This window comes from Oenanthe melanoleuca, chromosome 19, assembly GCF_029582105.1.
Source record: "Oenanthe melanoleuca isolate GR-GAL-2019-014 chromosome 19, OMel1.0, whole genome shotgun sequence".
Classification (NCBI taxonomy): domain Eukaryota; kingdom Metazoa; phylum Chordata; class Aves; order Passeriformes; family Muscicapidae; genus Oenanthe; species Oenanthe melanoleuca.
In genome coordinates, this window is record NC_079352.1 from 2,948,302 (window position 1) to 2,968,343 (window position 20,042).

Below are 20,042 nucleotides of genomic sequence, written 5' to 3' on the forward strand. Positions count from 1 at the left end.
CAAAGGGAAACAGCACATCCAGAACAACGGGGGTTCCTTGGAAAGGTAGGTGCTAATTAGAAGCCCATTGGGCCAATATGAATTAAAAATCACATGGAACAGCTCTGTACTCCCCTACTTCAAATTTTTATAGTAAAATAATGATTTTCATACAGAATGTCATGACAATATTTAAGGAGAACAGCCCAGCCCTCATTACAGGAAGCAATTTAAAGTTTGGTGACATCTCAAAGTCTCCCTGAAAGACACTGTGCTGACTTTTAAAAGTTTTTTCTTAATGGCTTTTTAAATAGACCCTTTTATACAGAATTGATGTTTATATGTGGCTTTTCTCCTGTTTAATACTCCAAAACTCCAGGATACCCAAAAGCTCTCAGAGCCTTTTGCTGGAAGCAGCAGCTCCCCAGACCCCAATAATGTCATTACATGCAACTCTAGAGCTTCCACAAGCACATAACCAGATGAACAATAAAAAAGTAAGCAAAAAAAAATCCCATTAGGAATTAATTAACTGATGTTCAATTACATCCATTCCTGCTCTGCCAGAGTCACTAACAAAATCAGCATGCCTGCAAAATGTGGAAAGGTTCAAAGAACAGATTAAGCATCCACAGCATTTCTCTCAGCAATAGCTTATAATCACCTCTTTTGGGTTTATAAAGTTTAATGCATAACACACTCTGGTCTTATGTTTACTAATGCAACATTTGAACATCTACATTTTAAAAATAAATTCCTGCCTGGTTAAATATATGTTATATTTGAAAGGGATTAGTTCTTCACTTGTAGGATATGCTGAAATTCATACCAGAAACTCTCTTTAAAAATAAAACTGTACCAGATGAACGACTCAAACACATCAAGGAGAGGATTTTCAGCTGTCTTTAAAGCACTTTTTCAATCTCTTACTAAATTGACAAATCCACATCATTTGGTGTTGGTTTGGTTTTTAAAATAGACAGTTTTATATAGGAAACACCCTCCTAGAATATGTAAACAACAAATAGAAGAGAAAGGAGGGGAGCTGGGATTGACAGGAAATATAATGTATTTCCAAGTAACTACCACAATAAACACTGAAAAGCTTTGAATGAGAAATAAAGAGACTTCCCTGCAGGATGGTTTTCAGATCATTTATTACCAATAAAGTAAAAGACAAATTGAAAATCAGAAGGAGGGGGTGGGAAACATCACAGACACCAGAACACTTGCACAGAGCTAATCAGAGCTTTGCAAATGTTGGAACATAAATAATTTAAAAGGTATCTCTACCAATTAAAATATTCTTAAGAGGTACATATTAAGTTTGCTTGCTTTATAAAAATCAGGTGCTTTATCCTAAAACCAGAGAGTGAGGGGCACTGTGTGGGTTATTTCACTTCTAACTAGGAAGGACTAATGGCTACAACTTAAAACAAGCTGCTCTTAGGTCTGTTCCAAGTGGATCCATTGGGAGAGCATTTGTGGGAGCAAGCCAGGCTCCAGGTGCTCCTGGAATTCTGTGTCCAGCAGCAGCAGCTCCGGGAGCGAGGGATGGAGCAACCAGAGAGGGAAGTGTGAAACCCCACGGGCTGTGGGGTGAGCTGGGCCTTCTGTTACACCACAGGGACATCCTGGGGCAGCACTTTGGGCAGGATTGCACCATCTGGTTAAGACACATCTGCCCAGCCTTGCAGCCTGCCAGACCAAAATGTTCCAGGGTGACGCTTGGCTCCGGAGCCACCCCGTCCTCTCTCATCCTGGGATTGTTTTAGGCAACTACCAAAGGAGAAGGGTGTTCTTTTCTGAGCTAATAAATAAGTAAAAAAAAAAAAAAAACAACCCTAACAGCAACAATAAAAAACCCACCCAAACCATACAAACTCCAGGTTTCCTTCCTGCTGCACTCTCCATCTCCCAGCTCCTTCCAGCTCCCACTCCCACACCACCCACCACACTTGCACAAACACACAAAGCACAGCTCAGCAACAGGCTGAGGCTGCCCCTGACAAAACTCACCCCTGGGGCTGTGCACTGCCAATCCTCCTGAAAGAGCTGCTCCAGGACTGGTGCTGCACACCCACACCTCAGAGTTTTGGAAAATGTGGAAAAGCCCAGCTCAGACAGGACTAGCAGGTGTTTCTGAGAGGCTACACCACACAAAAAAGCAGCACAACCCACGCTCCCCAAAGCAGATGCTCTCCGCACTACGCTCTGTCAACACAGGAGAATAAATCTGGGGAAGGAAGGAAACCTCTCTGTCTTGTTTCCATCAAGGCACACGACAAACAAACACACATAACACCCAGACAGAACTTTCAGAGGATCTGAAGCGACTCCCTTTGGTCCCCAAACTCACCACGCTCTCAGGAGAGGTTTTCCAGCAGCCTGCAGACAGGCAGAGGCTGCCCCATCCCAGTGACATCCCCAACCCAAGGACAGGGATTTGTACCAGCTCAGTGGGGAAGCAGAGCTCCAGCTGTGGGTTCTGCTGTGCACTACAAACCTTGCTCCTGCTTCCCTCCTCCCAGCCCCACCACAACAGGGTCTCACACCCAAGCCAGCACCTCCTTTGCCATCCTGGGTCCCTCTGCCCAGCACTTCATCTGAACCTTGCTCTGCTCACAGCTCCTTTAGTGCACACAGCCAGCGTGGGTAAGAACAAGGCACTTGTGGTTTTCCACCTCCACATCACCAAGATCCAACAACACAGGGATAATTCCTGGCCTGGTATTCTCTGTTCCAAGCGCTGCTGCAGGCACAGAAACACTTGTGTGTCACACAGAACACAGGTGCAGCTCCCTCAGCACCCAGAGAACTGCAATCACACCGTCCTGTCTCTGTGCCTGCAGCTGCAGAAGCAGTTTGTCTCCTGCTCTGCTCAGAACTCCTCTTCCTCCCAATTTACACCTTTGCACAAGATGTGTGTTAACATTTTGGTATGTGTTAAATGCACAGTTCCGGGTTTTTCTCTGTTTCCCAGCAATTTCCAACCGAAACAGCTGACAGCCCTGTGTGTAACCACACCTGGAGGGTTCTCTGCAGGACAGCAAAAGTAAAAAGGACTTTTTGCACATCACAGGGATCTCCACCTGCCAGCCACCACTCCACACTCCCCCTTACCTGCAGGAAACCACCAGCTGCTATTTTCACCTGATTGCTGCGGGGAAGGAGAGAGGGGAACCCACGCCAGGCTCCCACAGCAAACCAGCCGCGGCGGGGCTGCGGTGCCGAGCCGGGGAGCAGGAGCAGGGATGGATGGATGGATGGGTGGGTGGGTGGGTGGGTGGGTGTGTGTGCGAGCGGGTGGGCGCGCAGCAGGGCTGTGTCAGCAGCCGTCCCCGGGGCTCTCGGAGCTCTCCAGCTCCACGCTGGCCAGGAAGCGGCGCGCGGCTTTGCGGCAGTTGTAGTCCAGCGTGGTGGTGCAGACGGTCCGGGCGTGCTTGGGGTAGACGATGGTGGTGCAGGCGAAGCGCTGGGGCCGGTGGCGCGGCTGCAGCCGCACCTCGCTGCGGTAGCGCCGCCACGAGCAGTCGGGCACGCACAGCACGCTCTGGCTGCAGCCGGCCACGCGCAGCCCCTGCGGCAGGAACACGGCCGCGATGAAACGCCGCTCGGAGCCGTAGCGCACCTGCGACGTGTACCTGCCACACACACAGACACACACCGCTCAGCCGCTGCGCCACCAAACACAGCGCTCGTTAGGGAAACAGGATCAACTCTGCAATGGACTTATATCATACATTATGTGGTATTTGTATAATAAATATACAAATATAACCGTTATATAAATTGTATATTACCGGAGACACAAAACCACCCTGGGGTGAGGCTATTTTCATAATTATAAAATATATCATTAATTTAAATATGTATTTATATAATACGTTATATAGTATTTGAATAGTATGTATATAATTATAACCATTATATAAATTATATTTTACCTGAGACAAAAAACTGCCCTGGAGTAAGGCTGGCTTCATAGTTATTAAATAAAGCGCTAATTAGACAAAATATGATCAATTTTGCAATGTATTTATATAATACATTATATAGTATGTATGTAATTATAACCGTTATATAAATTGTGTATTACCTGAGACACAAAACCACCCTGGGGTGAGGCTATTTTCATAATTATAAAATATATCATTAATTTAAATATGTATTTATATAATACGTTATATAGTATTTGAATAGTATGTATATAATTATAACCATTATATAAATTATATTTTACCTGAGACACAAAACCGCCCTGGGGTGAGGCTGGTTTCATAGTTATTCAATAAAGCGCTAATTATAAAAAATATGATCAATTTTACAATGTATTTATATAATACATTATATAGTATTTGTATAGCATTTGTATAGTATTTGTATAATATGTATATAATTATAACCGTTATATAAATTGTATATTACCTGAGACACAAAACCGCCCTGGGGTGAGGCTATTTTCATAATTATAAAATATACTGTTAATTATAAAAAATATGATCAATTTTACAATGTATTTATATAATACATTATATGGTATTTGTATAGTATGTATATAATTATAACCGTTATATAAATTGTGTATTACCTGAGACACAAAACCGCCCTGGGGTGAGGCTATTTTCATAATTATAAAATATATTGTTAATTATAAAAAATATGATTAATTTTAAAATCTATTTATACAATACATTATATAGTATGTGTATAGTATGTGTATAATTATAACCATTATATAAATTGTATATTACCGGAGACACAAAACTGCCCTGGGGTAAGGCTGGCTTCATAGTTATTCAATAAAGCGCTAATTATAAAAAATATGATCAATTTTACAATGTATTTATATAATACATTATATAGTATTTGTATAGCATTTGTATAGTATTTGTATAATATGTATATAATTATAACCGTTATATAAATTGTATATTACCTGAGACACAAAACTGCCCAGGGGTGAGGCTATTTTCATAATTATAAAATATACTGTTAATTATAAAAAATATTATCAATTTTGCAATGTATTTATATAATACATTATATGGTATTTGTATAATAAGTATATAATTATACCCATTATATAAACTGTATATTACCGGAGACACAAAACCACCCAGGGGTGAGGCTATTTTCATAATTATAAAAGATACTGTTAATTATAAAAAATATGATTAATTTTAAAATGTATTTATACAATACATTATATAGTATGTGTATAGTATGTGTATAATTATAACCATTATATAAATTGTGTATTACCGGAGACACAAAACTGCCCTGGGGTGAGGGTGGCTTCATAGTTATTAAATAAAACGCTAATTATAAAAAATATGATCAATTTTGCAATGTATTTATATAATACATTATATGGTATTTGTATAATAAGTATATAATTATACCCATTATATAAATTGTATATTACCGGAGACACAAAACCACCCAGGGGTGAGGCTATTTTCATAATTATAAAAGATACTGTTAATTATAAAAAATATGATCAATTTTAAAATGTATTTATACAATACATTATATAGTATTTGTATAATATGTGTATTTGTATAATACGTGTATAATTATACCCATTATATAAATTATATATTATTGAAGGCACAAAACCGCTCTGGGGTGAGGCTATTTTCATAATTATAAAATATACTGTTAATTATAAAAAATATTATTAATTTAAAAATGTATTTATATAATACGTTATATAGTATTTGTATAATAAGTATATAATTATAGCCATTATATAAATTATATTTTACCTGAGACACAAAACCGCCCTGGGTTGAGGCTAGCTTTATAGTTATGAAATAAATTGTTAATTATAAAATATATTATTAATTTTAAAATGTATTTATAAAACACATTATATAGTATTTGTATAGTATTTGTATAATATTTGTATAATATGTATATAATTATAACCGTTATATAAATTATATATGCCCTGAGACACAAAATCGCCCTAGGGTGAGGCTAGCTTTATAGTTATAAAATATTTTATTAATTATAAAATGTATTTATATAATAATATTGTACAATATATTATATAAAATTTATATAAATTATATATTACCTGAGACACAAAAACGTCCTGGGGTAAGGCTATTTTCATAATTATGAAATATATTGTTAATTACAATATATATTATTAATTATAAAATATACTGTTAATTATAAAATGTATTTATATAATATATTATATAGTATTTATATAATTATAACAGTTATATAAATTCTATATTGCCTGGGACACAAAACCACCCTGGGGTAAGGCTGGGTACAACAGTGCTGTAATACAAGCACACTCTAATTTCTCCATATAATTCTTCATATATTTCTTCAGATAATAATGAATAATATAAATATTATATAAAAATTACTATCATCATTATATAATTATTATGTACTTATATCATTATTTTTATAATTATAAAATATATTTATATGATTGTAATAATTATAAAATTATATTATATTATATATTATTATTATATAGAGTAGATAATATATATAATATAGATTAGATATTATATAGATTATAATATAAAGATATACATAGATCACATAATATATATTTATTTGTTTAGCTCGTATTTGTAGGAAATATTAGGAGGTACTGTGTTAAATTTAATTGGTTAGTGATCTAGTGAAAACTAGTTTATTGTATGTGTTCATTAAACTTTATTGATTTTCATGGGATACATTCCTAGTTTATTTAGTGTATAATATATATACACCTATATATTGGTTATACACCATATATATGGGATATATTGGTTTTCTTACTAGAACAGACTGTTGTGCTAATTGATTTTTATTCCTTTAACTTTTTTTCTTATGGGAATTTATTAGGCTAGCTGTTAACTGTATTTAGCTGAAGTAATAAGCTTAAGTTATGATTTTATAAGGCTTTTTTTTAATAAGGTTTTTTACTTATATGCAATAGAAATAAGTAATTCTAATATAACCACAGAGGTTTAACTACAGCAGTGCAATTGTAGCTGGGAGAGTATTTCTGTGGAGACAAACTGCAGTCACAGAAACACAATCTTCAAGCACTGTTGACCTCAGCCATGGAAATAACTCTGTGCAGTGTCAGGCCAACAATTCTTTACTTTTAGTAAATAATTTGAGTCAATAAAAGGACAAGGTTTTATGAATGATGTCCTGCAAAATGGGCCATCTGAGGTGGCTGAGGATGAGCTGCTGTGGGGGATTTGAGGCTCCTCATCCCAGCTCACACAGAACCATCTGTGGTGCCTGCCACACTCCCAGGATGAGCACAGAGCCTGGTGCAGAGCATTCCCAGGATTATCACTGCTCTGCCAGCAGCACCAACACCCCCTGAGCTGTGTGAGCACAGACCTTGATCCTCCTGGGCACACAAACACGCCAGCTCCCCCAGGGAAGCACAGCCACCTGCCCTGCAGGGCTCCCAGGTCTGCTCTGCCACCACCCCTGGCAGGGGCAGCCTCTGACAAACCCCAAGGCTCAGCAGGCAGCACAACTCCAGCCTGCACACACAAATCCTCCTGCAAAAGGAGGTCTTGGCTTTTGCACTAAGCAAGGAGTTAACTGCTAATTCCAGCCACAGCACAGCTCCTTCCCCACACCAGGATGTAATTCTCCTTGCCCTCCCCTGCATTAGGCTTCCATTTGATTTTATCAGCCTCCCTCTAATTGCACAGTCATCAACCAGGAGCCTTCTCATTACTGCAAATCAAAGGAATAATTCACAGGCTGTGAAGTGATGCAGTGCATTAAAAAAAAAAAAAAGAATTATGCACTCCTCTGAATGTTACCATTTCTTTTAGTTCACACAATCAGCCACAGCTGTAAAGATAGAAAGTGCTTATTATAAAACCATGAGGTTGCAAGAGCGTTTCTTTCCTTTAATGAAACAGTCCTAGAAAGATGTTTGAAGCTCTTCCCTCACAATTCCCTCCTGGTTAATCAGCTGAAGGGCAACGTTTTGGAGCAGTGCAAGGAAGGAAAAGCAGGAGAGTAAAATATAAGAAAGTCTTCCTGGAAAAATAACCAACAAAACAACCACATGGGTGGGATTAAAACAAATGTACAAATGTCCAGGTCCAGGAATGTACAGCTGCAGTGAACAATGGCTCTGCAAATAAATTAACTTGACTCACAGGCACTGATAAGGCCTAACTGCTCCTTCACAGGCTAACTCCTCTAACCCCTTCCAAAGGAGACAACTGTAGCACAATATTTACCTTATTTCCTTGGCTGGTAAAGGGTCAAACTCAACTCCTTCTCCAAAGGATAAAGGACACAATCTTGGAGGGCAGCTGGAGAGAATGGGGCTGGGGGAGAACACAGAACTCTGCGAAAAAAAAAAAAAAAAGCAAAATGTTTTATGTTATCATATTGTTATATTGTATTATGTTATCATATTGTTATCATAACTTTTATGTTATAGTGCAGTATATTCTCGGGAAAACAGATTTATGTATCCCTTGGTATGGAGCTGTTGAGGTTCACATTTATGTGCAGGGGGATCTGCTAGACCAAGATGTGCTACAGGTGCATCCTTTGGGCCTGACTCCACACTGGTCTAAAGCATCCCAGAGGTGGCAGGAGCATTTTTGGAAGACAAGGTCCTAACTTCAGGAGCTTCATTCAGTGGAGCCACTCTGGGAAATGAGAGAGGAATGCAACCCTCGGTGCAGGGTGGTCTGTTCCCTGCACTAACCCAGCTCAAGTTATAAACCCAGCATTTGATGGGTGTCTGAGAGCTCTCTCCTTGCTGAACTCACCCCAAACAACCACAGCAGGAAATTATCACAGGCACCTCAGCCACCTCCTCGCCCCACAGCTGTGCCCTGGCTGCTGTTTGAAGGCATTAAATCCAACCCAATTCACACACCGGGTGTTGGGAAGGATTAACTCGCTCCTCTGAGTGGTGATTCACTGCCTGTCCCTGTGCTCCTCTCCTGACACCAAATCCCACAGCCAAGGAAACCCGAGCAGCCCTGAAGGGATGGAACCCAACCCGTGTGTGTTTCCTAAACCACCTCTGCACGTGTGTTCACTATCGAGGGGCTGTGAGCATCTTTCCCTCCTATGGCCTTTTCCAATTTCGCAGCAGCATCCCTGTAGAAAAACGAGTTTTCCTTCAAACCTGCAGTCTCCAAAGTATTTGCACCAGAAGTTATTCGGTAAAAAACCAAATTAATTCAAACCACAATAAAGTTAGTGCTTCACTCCGGAATAACTTTCCACAGGGATTTCCAAAGACGTGCTGCCCGACCTGGGCCAGGAGGGAGAGGAGCTTTGAGAAAATCCCCGGTCCCGGCGGGATCCTTCCCATTCCGGGACACAGCAGCGGCCGGAGGGCTGGGTTACAGCGCCGGGAAACCAGCGCTGCTCCCGCCGGGATTCCCGCACCGGGATTCCCGCACCGGGATTCCCGCACCGAGATTGCCGCACCGGGATTCCTCGCACCGGGATTCCTCACACCGGGATTCCCGCACCGGGATTCCCGCACCGGGATTCCTCGCACCGGGATTCCCGCACCGGGATTCCCGCACCGAGATTGCCGCACCGGGATTCCTCGCACCGGGATTCCTCGCACCGGGATTCCCGCACCGAGATTGCCGCACCGGGATTCCTCGCACCGGGATTCTTCACGCCGGGATTCCCGCACAGGAATTCCCGCACCGGGGTTCCAGCACCGGGATTCCCGCACGGGAATTCCCGCACCGGGATTCCTCGCACCGGGATTCCCGCACCGGGATTCCTCGCACCGGGATTCCCGCACCGGGATTCCTCACACGGGGATTCCTCACACGGGGATTCCTCACACGGGGATTCCCGCACCGGGATTGCCGCACGGGAATTCCCGCACCGGGATTCCTCCCACCGGGATTCCCGCACCGGGATTCTTCACGCCGGGATTCCCGCACGGGGATTCCCCGCGGGATGCGCGGAACGGAGGGCAGCGGCTCCGGGGACCCGCACCTGCCGCGGGGCTGGAGGGTCCGGAGGGCTGCGGGCGGGCGGGGAAGGGGCGGCAGCAGGCGGGGAGGGAGGAAGGGCAGGGAAGGGAGGAAGGGCCGGTACTCACGGCGGCGGAGGGCGCGGGCGGCTCGGGCTCCGCGATCCCGTTGGCGGCGCGGTCGGGGCTGCCCGAGGAGAGCAGCCAAGGCGGCGGGGCCGGGCCGGGGCTGGGGGGCAAGCCGGAATCGGGGCTGTCGAGGCCAGAATCGCCCCGTTTCCTCATGTCCGGGAGGTCGGGCACCTCCCGAAGGCTGAGCCGCCCCACCATGGCCGAGCCGCCGCTGCCCGCCCCGGCCCGGCCGCTGCCCGCGCTGCGCTCCGGCACCGGGCGGGGCGGCGGGGCCGGGGAGGGGCCAGGCCAGGGGAGGAGCGAGGCCCGGAGCGTGTCCCGCCGTGTCCCTGTGCCCCCCGGGCTGTCCGTGCCCCGCTGTCCCTGTTCTCCGGGTGACCCCATGCCCGCAGCCCCGTCCCGCATCGGGATCGGGCACCGGGAGGTGGCGGAGGCACCGTGCCCGGGCAAAGACGGACCGGGTAAAGCGGCACGCAGCGCTCTGGGGTGGTTGACAAGGTGGGGATGGGTTGGACTCGATGATCTCGGAGGTATTTCCCAACCTCAGTGATTCTGGGATTCTGTGAAACCCGGTGAGCTGCGCTCTGCGCATCCTGGTCCAACCCACATCGCAGCATCCCAAAGTGCTGCCAGCACGGATTTTGGGGAGCACTGAAAGAGCTGCCAGATCCTGGGGTGCTTCCCCCAGTCTCAGGGATTCTAAGCCCCCCAAGTTCTCCCTCCAGGCTGCTCTTTCTCCCTCCCCATTCCCGAGCATTCAGGCTCAGGCAGCAGCGCTGCCGCCCCTAATTGCATTTTTTAGGCAAAGCTGCCGAAGCCGAAACAAGAGAACAGAAGGAAACGCTTCTTTCTAGCACTACAGGAGACCGAGGGAACCTTTTTTGGAAAATCCTAATGAAATAATTGCGCCATGTCATCAGATTTGGTGGGGGAATACTCTTGTGGAGGGAAAGCAACTCTGCAGCCGGCCAAAGTCAACACTCCCCTGCGCAGAAAGCAGCAGTCTGGGCTGACGGGCCCAGCACAAGTGAACCCAAACCTCTGGAAAAAATTCCTTCCCTGCCCCAAAATTAAAAGCAGAGCAGAACTTTCAGCCGTAGGCGTCTGTGGTTTGCAGCTATGCGGGGCTGGGAACTCCGGAGACTTCCTCAAGGAATTTACATTCCTTTGAAGAAATACTATGAGGCTGTTTGTCTTTGCTGAAAAATGCAGATGGAAAGAAAAAGAACATTAAGAATTTTGACTGAAATCTTTGGGGTCTGAGCAAATGTGCTGGACAGGTGTTTTCTTCTTCTAATTTAAGTGTATGGCCTCCCAAAAAAGAGATGCTGGTCTCTGCAAGCAGTAGGAAAACTGGTCACTCCTCACTCTAAAATCTCCCATAAAAGCCCTTTATGAAATCAGATGCCTTGGAAGGCACTGGAGCAGTTTCCAGATGTACACAATCATCATTTCAGAGCTGCTGTGCAGCTCCTGGGTGAAAATCCACGCTGCCAATAACCCACTATATTGCACTGAAGTGCAATTTAGGAGAGGGGAACTCGGGGCACATCCCAGCAGTCGCCTCTGAGAGCTGTGGGTGCTGCCACAGCCACTCCCGTGGGGACCAGGGTCCAAGTGAGAGGGATCTCAGTGCCTGGGAGAAGCAGAGCTCCTGGAAATCTTTCTGCTCCTTATTTACTAGTAAAAAAACTCTCCTGTTCTGGCGTGGCTTGACACAAAGGGTGATTTTTGTGCAGTTCCAGGTTCTCATTCCTGGACTTTGCAGCCCACCCTGGGGTCTCCTGCAGCACCAACATCCAGACCTGCCTGCTAGGATGAAAAGGAAGTGTTTAAGCAGAATTTTAACTGCTCAGTAGCTCCAGTACTGTTGAGTCACTGTGTACAGGGGCTCTGCTTTTCGGACGTGTACTCTGCCCTCTTGGAAACTCTGACTGGTTTTAAATCTCTCAAACTGTACCAACCTGTGCCATTTCCAATGATGGCATTGGAAATCTTTTCCCCTGGCTGTTTGTCCACGTTATTTACTCTTTAACTGCCCACACACAGGCAGGACAGGGCAGACACAAGTCTCTTATCAAGATCCTCCTTCCATAAAGGACTTTCCACCAGGCTGGGCGTGCTCGGTTTAATCAGCAACCGAAGCACAGGCGATGCCACACGGGGGCTGTGGCTGGGAAAAGCCAACCCAAAGGATGCTGTGTTATTTGAAAAGGATGGAAAAGTTATTTCCAAAGGATGGGAAATGTGTCACAGAGGAGCTGTGCTCACCCAGCACTGGGGGTGAGGGCAGGGATGAGCGCTGACAGCACGTGGCTGAAGCTGCTGAGGTTTCATCAGCTTTTACAGCCCTGCTGCCACCGCCCTCGTGGAGCCAAGCAAAGGCTCCTGGAGGCTTGGACATCGTCACTTGGATGCTCAGAGTCCTGGCTGTAAATCTGGGGAAAGAGAGGAACACCCAGCGCCGGGCGCTGCTCCTGCCCAAGGGTGGAGGGGGCAGGAGGAAAGCAAATGAGTCATTAATTCTCCCAGCGAAAGGAGCTGCTCCAGCCTCATGCAGAGCGTGGAAAAAGGCACTACCCTTTAATTAATTTCAAAGGAAAAATTAGGATCTCTCTGAAATGGCTCCTGCAGGGGCAGACAGAAGAAATGATGTGATTATCTGGGGGCACGAGGTCGGGAGCCCTGAGCCACCCACGGGGTGCAGGAGCTGCTGTGGATGTGGATGCTGCCAGGGAAGGTGGAAAAGGCAGAGAGGAGCTGCAGGAGCAGATGGACAGCAGGGACTGCTGGGTCCAGCACGTTTTGGGTGAGGTCCATCCCAGCCACTGGGATTTGCAGTACAGAAAACACCCAGCAATGAGCATCAGTCACCATTTAATTAATTTTAGTGTCACACCCCACGTACAGCCAGAATTACACCCCGGCCTGAAACCATAAAAAGTGGTATTTTGTACAGAAAACACATAATCATCCTTTATTCCCCAAAGCTGTAAACTCCAAAGAGCTAATGCACAAATAGAGACCTGCCAAATCTAATAAACACCCAAGAGCCAGGGGCACAAAACTCTTACACCAGAAGTAGAAAACTGTGGATTTGCTCTCTGAAAGTGGAACTCCAAACACACAGCCCTGTAGCATTCTTCAAAGGCTGAAACTAAAAATTCATTTCTGCTTTTATTTCCTCTTATCTACAGAATGAAATGCAGAGAATGAAATGGGGGAAGCCTTTGGGTAAGACACACAGTGATAACTTCAACATCGTCTTCAGCTATTCATAATTTAGTGAGAGACTTAGCCTTAGACAAAACAAAGAGAAATTCATCTAAAATAAATTATTCATCCCCTCATGGGAATAATGAATCTCTGCAAACCCCTGTTCCCTCCTCTCCAGCTCTGCAGCGTGGTACCTCGTGAGCCATGCTGCACATGCACCTTGAGATAATCTGTCCTCAGGGAATGGCTGCTCAGAATCCCAATGTGCTTCCAATTGTTCCTTCTTTTGTCACCTAACAGGGAATCAGGAGAGGAAGTAAACGAGGCAACAGCAGATTTGTACAACTGGAGTGATGAGAAACTGCTGTCCCTCCCCACTGGTGTTGATATTGCTGCTCTTCACTCCCCATCCCAGTGCAGCTCTGGGTTTGGGTGGATGCAGCTCATGTTCCTGGAGCCTGATCCCCACCCCTCCCTGAGGTGCAGCAGTGACTTTAACAATCCCTGTGAGTACAGCCCCTAAATAAATACAGTCCTAAGGCCCAAACTTGCCCTGGTGGGGAGCACAACCCTCCCAGGAAGGCATCTGACAGCAGGGCTGTTACTTACCTGCCACATTGGTACAGGACTTCTCTTTCCTGCACATGCAAGTGAAGCTTGAGTTAAATAATGCAGGCACGACTGGTTGATCTGCCCTACACCCATGTGGGACTCACTCATGGCTGGGCATGTGCCTTCAAAGTCTCCCAGAAAGGGTACAGAGGAGTTTGGGAAGAATCCCAGCAGGGCTAATGACAAGGTGAGGCCTCCCTGCATGGAAACTCCTTGGGGAAGCATCCACTGATCCCAACCCTGCTCCACGCTGGCTCTGGGGCTGGGAGCCATGGCAAGAGGGGCCTGGGTTATCCAGAACATTTCACTGCTGGTTCTCCTCCCCTCTGCACTGCTGCAAGTGAAGCTCACAGGAGCAGAGCCTTGAAGCCTGAGGCTCCTGTCCCAGCAAGAGGCCCTGGCTCCCTGACAGAGCCAACATTCCCAGCAGCTCTCCTTGCAGGGCAGCAGAGGTGCCAGGGTGGCACATCCCTGCTTGGGACACGCCAGCTGGAGTGAGAAGGAGGGGCTGGAGCAGTCTGACACTTGCTCCATGAAGGACTCTTTGTGGAGAGAGGGAGAGAAGCTGGCCAGGAAGGATGGGATCCCACTGGGGACAGCGGGTGAGCCCAGCACACGCCAGGGAAATACCAAGCAGCTGGAGAGGGCTCCACTCATGTCCTGCTTGGCTTTGAAGCTCCAACAGCAGCCAAGGCTGCCAGCTGGTTGGCAGGAGCTCTGCCAAGGTGCAGAAGGCATTAATTCAGCCCTTTCCTCCTATTCTGAAAAGGATTTGCCTTGCTGTTTCACGGTGCTTTATGCATGCCTGTCCTGGGAGCAGGGGAGAAATCTGCCTTGGGATTCCCTCCTGGGACATCTCAATGATTCAGTGGAGCTGCAGATGCCAGATCCCAGCTGTTAAAGGGTTGGGGTTTTGGTGGTGGTGGTGATGGTTTGGGGCTGGTTCCCCCCACCCCACAATAAATAAGGACTCAGAGGAACAGCTCTGCAGCAGGGAGTGAGCAGTAACACAGAACTGAGGCAAAACCCTCAGTGCTGCAGCAGGAGCTCAGCCAGGGTGAGAGCAACACCAAGTGCATCACAGTCTCTGGATCCACCTGAATTGTTTCTGTAGCTGCTGGCAGCTTCCAGATGCCTCTATTTTCTCCATCACTGGCAAGGTTCTGGCTTTCACTCCTGCTAAGCTGAGGGCAAACACCTCGGTCAGATTCTCCCTCGGTCTCAAAGCGTGGCAGTCCCTGATGGCTGAGAGATCACAGGGACTGGGAGCGACAACACAGGCTGGAACTCCAACCCTGACGAGCTCTGCTCCCCCTCCCTGCTGCCAGCCCCGAGCTGTGAGCTTCCCTGTGCTGCTCAGAGTCTCTTCTTGATGAGTTTCTCCAGCTTGCGGATGCGGGAGGATTCCTGCTCGGGCGTGGCAGCGCTCAGCGCGATGGCGGCGCCGTCGCCGGGGGGAGGCGCGGGCAGGCGCAGGCGGAACAGCTCCAGCATGCTGCTCTGCTCGCTCCTCTTCAGGCCCTGAGGGAGCAAAGGACACGTTCACCCGTCTGGGAGCAGCTGCAGCACTGCCCATTTCCAGCCTCCACCTCCTGCTCACCCACCGAGCTGAGCAATGAGCTCTGCGTGACCCCGAGCTCAGAGCAGGTAGGAAAATGGGAAATGAACTGGAAGCTTCTTCTTCAGTAGCAACTCCACTTTCAGAGTGAAGATACACTTGTTTTACAGTGCTTCTCCCACCCCCAAGCCCCTCAGAATCCACAACAGTCAACAATCCCCAAGCAGGATGTGTTGGACTGATGTGGCCAGAAATGTGAATTCTGTCACCATCTGTTGAAGGGTGGGGCAGTGACCCTGATCTCTGTGGCACATATTATCTGCTAATGGGCCATCTATAAAACCAGGGGGGGAATCATCTTTATCTTTCCCAGAACCCACCCTTCCTCCAGGGAGATATCATCTGCTAATGGGCCATTAATTCCCACTGTATGACTGATAAAATTACATCATCCCACTGGGAGATGCTCCAGCCAGGGGGAGGAGCCAAGCCTTTCCTACCTAGATAAAAACTGAGATTTTGAACTTTTCTAGAGGAAAGCTGGACCTTTCCACATCATCCCTGGACCTTCAGAGGAAAACTGCACCACTGCTTCAACAGAACCACATCTGCCACTGCAGGAGGATGCAGCCACCATTGAATGGGACTGTGCCAACACCCTGACTGACTGACAGGGTGTCAGCTTGGATTCTGACTCTGGCAGTGTTTTGGGATTGTTCTTTGTAATACTGCATTTCTATTTTAATTTTCCTAGTAAAGAATTGTTATTCCTAATTCCCCTATCTTTGCCTGAGAGCCCCTTAATTTCAAAATTGTAATAGTAATTTGGAGGAAGGGGGTTTACATTCTCCATTTCAAAGAGAAGCTTCTGCCTTCACTGGCAGTCACCTGTCCTTCAAACCAGGACACAGCACTAGAGGATGAGCCCTGGACAGGTTCTGACCTTCATGTCAAGGATCTTCTGGAATGTGTCAGTGCTGCAGTCAGCCAGAAGCTTGATGTAATTGTCCACAAACACGACTGGGGGCTCATGTGGAGCCATCACCACCTGCCAAGACAAGGAACAAGAGATCAGACAAAGAATAGCAAGGAGTTAAAGGCAGTGTGAACTCAGTCAACTCTGGCACAGGAGTGACAGCAGGACTTGCTCCTAAAATAAAATGTTTAAGGAACAAGAAAGAGGCTGCTTTTGAGGGAGGTAAAGGTAAAATAAAATGTTTAAGGAACAAGAAAGAGGCAGTTTTTGAGGGAGGTAAAGGTGAGTGAAGAGAAGCAGAGGAAGGAGCAGGGAGGAAGTTGGGTCTCTTCCAGCACAGCAGTGCTGCTCATGGGCTCTGCATCATGTTTCAAAGAGCAGCAGGATTTGTCTGTGGCCTGAGGGCTGGCAGGCACTGGGGCATTGTTAAAGCTCGAGATTTGATCATGTTGCACGGGGAAGACAAGCTGGAGAGTCGCTCAGGGGACAGCTCTGGCAGTGCTGGTGACACTCACAAAGTCCCCAGAGACCAGGCAGCCTGGACACTGTCCAGAGCCTCCCTCTGGCTGCCTGTCCCTCCTGCCTGCAGGACACACAGTGTGTCCCAGGGGAATGTGACACACTCTGTGGTCACTCCCTCGCTCCCCAGGAGAGCCTGGGCCACAGCTCTCTGCTCTGCAGCTCTCCTGATGTGTCACCAGTGGGGGAGCAGTGCCACATGCAGCCACCCTGTGCTTGGGGTGCAGCTCCTCTTGGAGAGGCTGGGATGAAGGATGGGAACCCCCCACCAACATCTGCTCAGGAGCAATCGTAAAAAATCAGGAAAAAAAAATCAAAACAGCCTCAAAGCTGGTAAGATGATCCCTCACTGATGTGCTCAAGCAGCAAGTTCCACAGAGAACACATCTTTTAATAATGCTGTGCAGCCAAATCATCTTTTTGGGGAACAAACCATCTTTCTGTGTATGTGTGTGTGTGTAAATGGGCAGAAACAGCACCAGACCAGACTCTTCCCTGTCTCCAAAAACATTTCCATATGTTTGCACTGACCCAGCTCACCCCACACTGTATTCTGTCCCCAAGACATTTCTTTCTTTCCCTGCACTTCAGACCACTGAAACATCATAGCCATGTATACACCTATAAATCCTTAATTTACAGCCCTTGTAAAAATCTTCTGCCAAGATGAAAAGCTGGAGCTTCAGACAGCATAGCCAGAGGAGAAGGGGAAGGGCTCTGCAGGATGTGCATGGCCCAGTGCCCTCCTCTCCACTCCCATCTGTGCTCTGTGGGGCTCAGCTGAATGGATTTATTTATTTGTGCTGCCCAGGGGCCCAAAGTCTGTGTTCCTGAATTACCTGGCCCAGAACAAGCCTGAGAACACACCCTGCAGCTCCCAGTGCTGTCAGCCTGTGGCTGTTGGATTTGCAGGTACACTGGGGCCAGAAGTGCTTTGTGCAGCAGCAGGGCCAGCAGGGGCTGTGGGGCACAGCCTGGGGACCTGCAGCACTCCACGTGCTGCTTTCCCCTCCAGTGTCATGCTGAGGGCACACAAATTACTTCCATTACTCTTCCAACCTGCTCTGTACACAACAGGCACCAATCTTCCCTGCCCCTGTTAGCACGAACCAGGACGTTTTTATTCAGGTCATTTCTAAGAAAACTTAGACTCCAATTCACTAACAGCTCAGCCACCTTACTCCAAGAGCTAATGTCTGAACCCAGAGCACAAGCTCAGCTGTGACATTCCCCTGGGCATGGCAGCAAAGCCATGCTGAGCAGCAGGTGAGGAGGGGCAGCTCAGGCTCCTCACCCCCCCTTGCCTTGGCTGTGCTTTACAGGAGCCTCTGGCTGGCAGCTGCCTGTCCTGCCTGACCCCAGGTCCCACTAATTCCCTCACAGGAATGCCTTCCCAGCATTGCTGGCGAGCAGGGGACAATCCCAGCACCCAGGAGGTCACAGCTGTACAGCTCCCACAGCTTCTCCTGGGACCAATCCTGACTCCTCACTCCAGCACCAACTGGGAAGGGCAGATGGCTTTGCTCGCTGCTTTTTAGAAGACAACACACTGCTTTTGGGTCATTTTCCAGGCACCAGGTCTGGAAAATGAAAAAGGGCTCTGGTGAATACAGTAACCCAGACATGTTTGCACTGGCTGTTACACTAGACAGTAAACAGGTGACTCAAGCACGGCTTGGCTCCCCTGCGTGATGGAGTCTGCACAAAGGCCTGGAGTAACCTGAACCCTGGGGTTTGCCCCACACCAGACACTCACCAATGCAAACTCTGATTTTCACAAGCTCCTGAGGGAACCTGGTGCCCCAACTCTCCTAGCAAGCAGAACTTGAGCCTTTGGTTGCCTTGAAAAGTGAGGGTGAAAACTCAAAAGTGGTATTAGAAGAGAGTGGGGGCAAACCCAACCCCAAGGGGAGTGAGCCAGTTCTGCAGAGCAGCTGGCAGAGCCCCCAGCCAGCCTCACAAACGTTCATGTGCAATTGCAGATTGCTGCATTCAAGGGAAGGGCCCCCTGGAATTTGCTCACTCTGATTCCCAGTCCAGCAGTCTGGCTGGCAGGTTATCAAAAGTCTTGAGTTACCTTCAGGATCATTTCAGCCCGAGTCATGCCTTTCACCACTATCTTTGTGTAGCTGGCAGGAGCCTTCCTCACCACTTGGGACCCAATGGAGGGCAGATCCAGCAGAACCATCTTCAGAGAGTGAGTGTCCAGCAGCAGCTGCAAGAGTTAATCACACTCTGTTATCAGGCTCCTTCCACCAAGATCCATCAGCTGCTGGAAACCAACATCCTTAAAACTCTAACACTTCCCACACTGGAAGAGTTCTGGTAATTGGAGTGCAGGAACAGGAGGGACTGACCCATGTAGTGACACTTCCAGGAGACACCATCACCCATGGCTACATATCAGCATTGTGGTGGATTTTAACAGAGCACTGCTCTGCTGACTGCAAATTACTTATGGCAGCCCAACATCTGGCAAATCAGGCACACAATTCCAGTCCTTCCCCCCAACAGTATGAAGTGAAACAATCTTGATTACCTGGAGCTGTACCATGATGTAGATACTGAGGTCAAATGAACTAACACCACATTTCCTCCTGCACCCAGCCACCCACAGTGTCAGGTTTTCTGCAATTACTCAACCCCTTGATTGGGGTTTCTCTCCCTAAAAACTGTCCATAATACAGCTACATTGAGAGCTGCTCACAGCCTGGATGTTGTTTGTTACTATCCCAGCAAATAAATAAGCAGCAGCCATGAAACTGAGCTCAGAAAGAGAGCACTGTCTCATGACAGAATGCTGTGGGTTAGGGCTTCTTAGAGCAAAATTATCCTGACTACCACACTCCCCTGATTGCACAAAGTGTGTCTGAAGAGACAAGACCAGTGAAGGACAGAAATCTGAAATCAAACTAGAGGAAGAGCAGCCCAATCTATTTGGGCAGCAGTGAGTGTGAACTCCCACTGGGCTGTCAGCACACCCAGAGCATTTCCTCAAAAATGGAGCTGTTAAGTCAGAGAGGAAAACACAGAAAGCAAAACCCCACAGGTCTTGCTCCCTGCACTGAACACCTCCATAAGTA

At 47.0% G+C, this 20,042-nt stretch overlaps 2 protein-coding genes across 3 annotated transcripts in view; both read right to left on the bottom strand.

The window, feature by feature from the left end:
• Nucleotides 1-1,119: 1,119 nt before the first annotated feature.
• Nucleotides 1,120-10,350, bottom strand: RFLNB (refilin B). The gene is made up of 3 exons (XM_056506977.1): nt 10,076-10,350; nt 8,223-8,332; nt 1,120-3,623 (listed from the first exon to the last, which is right to left on the bottom strand). The coding sequence occupies exons 1-3, from the start codon at nt 10,274-10,276 to the stop codon at nt 3,308-3,310; spliced, it is 627 nt and encodes a 208-aa protein (XP_056362952.1). The 5' UTR covers nt 10,277-10,350; the 3' UTR covers nt 1,120-3,307.
• Nucleotides 10,351-12,938: 2,588 nt separating this feature from the next.
• VPS53 (VPS53 subunit of GARP complex) overlaps nt 12,939-20,042 on the bottom strand; it is a 62,691-nt gene continuing 55,587 nt past the window's right edge. For both annotated transcript variants that reach the window (XM_056506965.1, XM_056506964.1), the window contains exons 20-22: nt 19,037-19,174; nt 16,408-16,512; nt 12,939-15,427 (exon numbers count right to left, since the gene is read on the bottom strand). In XM_056506965.1, coding sequence (XP_056362940.1) covers nt 15,263-15,427; nt 16,408-16,512; nt 19,037-19,174 — 408 coding nt within the window. In that variant the 3' untranslated portion in view covers nt 12,939-15,262. The remainder of the gene's footprint in view (nt 15,428-16,407; nt 16,513-19,036; nt 19,175-20,042) is intronic.

Bases quoted from the DNA above. Each gene is read 5' to 3' on its own strand.
- RFLNB (XM_056506977.1), bottom strand. From the start codon at position 10,276: ATGGTGGGGCGGCTCAGCCTTCGGGAGGTGCCCGACCTCCCGGACATG. The intron at 8,333-10,075 runs GTGAGTACCGGC...TTTTTTTCGCAG, and splicing joins CGCCCGCGCCCTCCGCCGCC to AGTTCTGTGTTCTCCCCCAG. The intron at 3,624-8,222 runs GTAAATATTGTG...TGTGTGTGGCAG, and splicing joins TTACCAGCCAAGGAAATAAG to GTACACGTCGCAGGTGCGCT.